We start from the raw sequence: 2,975 nt of genomic DNA, 5'->3' as shown, positions 1-2,975 counted from the left end.
TTTTTATAGTTTGCAAATGAATTACCCAAAGTGAGCATAAGTATTTTGACAATCAGTAGTTTAATCCTTTTCATTCAAGATGATTTTAGAGATACTTTTTGGAAAGTTTTGGTGACTTCTTCACACTGTAAATCCTCAAGGTGTTTTTGCCAAGTTTTTATATTCCATTACACTATGTTTTAGTAAAATAACCACACGTGAAATGTCTTAGATTCTTATACACTCAGATTTAGTGCGTGAAGAAAAACATATATATTCATTTAAAAAATATATTTGTATTCAGTTACGAATTAATACACTGAACAAGCTAAAGAGTTAAAATAGAGGTTGGGTATGGTGGCTCACGCCTGTAATCCTAACACTCTGGGAGGCTGAGGTGGGCAGATCACCTGAGGTCCGGAGTTCGAGACCAGCCTGGCCAATATGGTGAAACCCTGTCTCTACTAAAAATACAAAATGAGCCAGGCATGGTGATGCATGCCTGTAATCCCAGCTACTCAGGAGGCTGAGGCAGGAGAATCACTTGAACCCAGGAGGCGGAGGTTGCAGTGAGCCGAGATCATGCCATTGCACTCCAGCCTGGGAAACAAGACTAAAACCCAACTCAAAAAAAAAAAAAAAAAAAAGCTCAACTAGGATATAAATTATAAATCTTAAATATACACATAAAACTGTTGAAAAATATAAACTTATACTTTCATTGTAAAAACAAATAAAATACTGAAATAACAACCTCAATTTGCACATTTATTTTCTTAACATGAATTTTATTCTCACCTCCAGAGCGGGGTTTCAATATTAAATCCATGACTTCTGTCCAGGAATTCTGTAGTATTGCTCTAAAATTAAATGACATTTACTTTACTAAATTTTGCATGAAGATAAACTTTATATGCACAAATCTTTGAAGAGTCAACAAATCATATTAACCATACACTGAAGCCTTGTCCTCCCAGGCTCTAGTCTAGTGATTCTCCCACCTCAGCTTTCCCCCCATCCCGACAGACAGCGGGGACTACAGATGCACACCACCATACTTGGCTAAGTTTTTAATTTATTGTAGAAATGGGGTCTCACTATTGGTCTTAAACTTTGGGGCTCAAGTGATCTTCCCAGCTTGGTCTCCCAAAGTGTTGCGATTACAGGCATGAGCCACTACACCTAGTCCTACATTATCTTATTAAACTTAAAAGTAGGCAGAAAGTCTAGTATGATACAGATTTCAAATGTAAAAGAACTTAAAGTGCCAAAAGAACTTTTAACAAAGAGAAAATGGAAAACACAATGCTTACCTGTAATATTTAATATCATTTCAGTTTAAAAATCTGATAATAGTATAAATACTACCTAGTCATGCTTTAAGTAGTTACACATGGTATTATTTATTTATTTATTGAGGTGGAGTCTCACTCTGTTGCCCAGGCTGGAGTGCAATGGTGCAATCTCGGCTCACTACAACCTCCGCCTCCGGGATTCACGCCATTCTCCGGCCTCAGCCTCCTGAGTAGCTGGGACTACAGGCGCCCATCACCACGCCCGGCTAATTTTTTTGTATTTTTAGTAGAGATGGGGTTTCATCATGTTTGCCAGGCTGGTCTCAAACTCCTGACCTCAGGTGATCTTGGCCTCCCAAAGTGCCGGGATTACAGGCATGAGCCACCACACTGGGCCATAATATTTTAGGAAAAGTTTACGAATTTGTATCGGGCCACATTCAAAGTTGTCCTGGGCTGCATATGGCCCGCAGGCTGCAGGTTGGACAAGCCTGCCTTACGTCAATGGCACAGTCTTCAAACTTAAGGAATTTACACATCAATTTTCAAGCTAACAGTGCTTTTTCTCCCGTAATTCCACGGATAAAGAGAGAACCTAAATGACTGAACTGACAACTAATTCCATGCAGCAAGAATTCTGCTTTGTTTGTGCATCTAGGAAAAGTAAAACTTAGGTTTAAGGGTTAAACTTTAACATTTGTTACGTTTAACTTTGTTGCCCAGGCTGGAGTGCATGGAGTCCTGGATTATACATATCCAAATACTGGTATAGGCTACTCTTGAATCACCATGATGAAACCAGACTAAAATGCAACTATTTAGACTGCTTACTGTTCAACACTTTTGCTAAGGCAGTTTACAGTTCTGGTGACGGAATGATCAAGAAATGACTATACGATAGATTCTGAACTTCTCAAATACCAAGAGACTTAATTTAAACAGAATTTCCACTGAAGATTATGTTTTCCACATTGACGCTTTTCTTGTGCCCTCAATAAGTAATGCCCGCATCCACCCCCTCATCACCACTCAGGGTCCGAACAAAGATTACTCAGGTGAAATACCTCAGAGATCACCTAAGGATCCTTATTTACCTTCTGCTCTTTCAAAATTTAGTAAAATCTTTCAAGATGAAATTTAAAAAGCATTACAACACCTTGAGCCATTGCCTGACTTCACAAATTGCACTCACTATGCCAAATGCAGAGACTATATTCTTCATTCCATATTTTGAAAGTCCTCGAAGCAGCTGACCTTCCACACACCTTTTGACAGGTAGTTTTCTGAGGGCAGCAGCTGGATCTTTGGTCTTTGCCCATTCTTCTCTGCATTTAACCAAGTAGCCCTTTTCAGCTGTGGGGGAAAAAAGCTAGGGTTAAATGACTTACCCAATAGACAGACTTCCATAACTTAAAGTACACTTCACAGAGAACACAAAATTAGAAAATGTTATTTGAAATATAGGTGCTGTTTATAGCTTCCACTCATCTGAGGAAGTGTAAAGATGGGAAATATAGAAAATTTACAGAACTATTTGACTTTGTCAACGTACGATCACCCTCAGGTCAAAAGTAAAAGCTATTTAACTGTAAATTATCATAGCTGATTCAACATGACAAAAACACGGTAGTACTTTCTTCTCTCTTTTTCCATTGTAATGTCAAGTTTAACGGGTTACTTTCCTTAAAATTACATAATTTT

General features: G+C 38.3%; 1 protein-coding gene across 1 annotated transcript in view; it reads right to left on the bottom strand.

The window, feature by feature from the left end:
* PUS7 (pseudouridylate synthase 7 (putative)) overlaps window positions 1–2,975 on the bottom strand; it is a 61,050-nt gene that overhangs the window by 17,844 nt on the left and 40,231 nt on the right. Inside the window, exon 9 of the mRNA XM_012000363.1 lies at window positions 778–839. Coding sequence (XP_011855753.1) covers window positions 778–839 — 62 coding nt within the window. The remainder of the gene's footprint in view (window positions 1–777; window positions 840–2,975) is intronic.

This window comes from Mandrillus leucophaeus, unplaced genomic scaffold, assembly GCF_000951045.1.
Source record: "Mandrillus leucophaeus isolate KB7577 unplaced genomic scaffold, Mleu.le_1.0 Scaffold627, whole genome shotgun sequence".
NCBI classification, from domain to species: domain Eukaryota; kingdom Metazoa; phylum Chordata; class Mammalia; order Primates; family Cercopithecidae; genus Mandrillus; species Mandrillus leucophaeus.
This window is presented reverse-complemented; position numbering and strand designations above follow the sequence as displayed.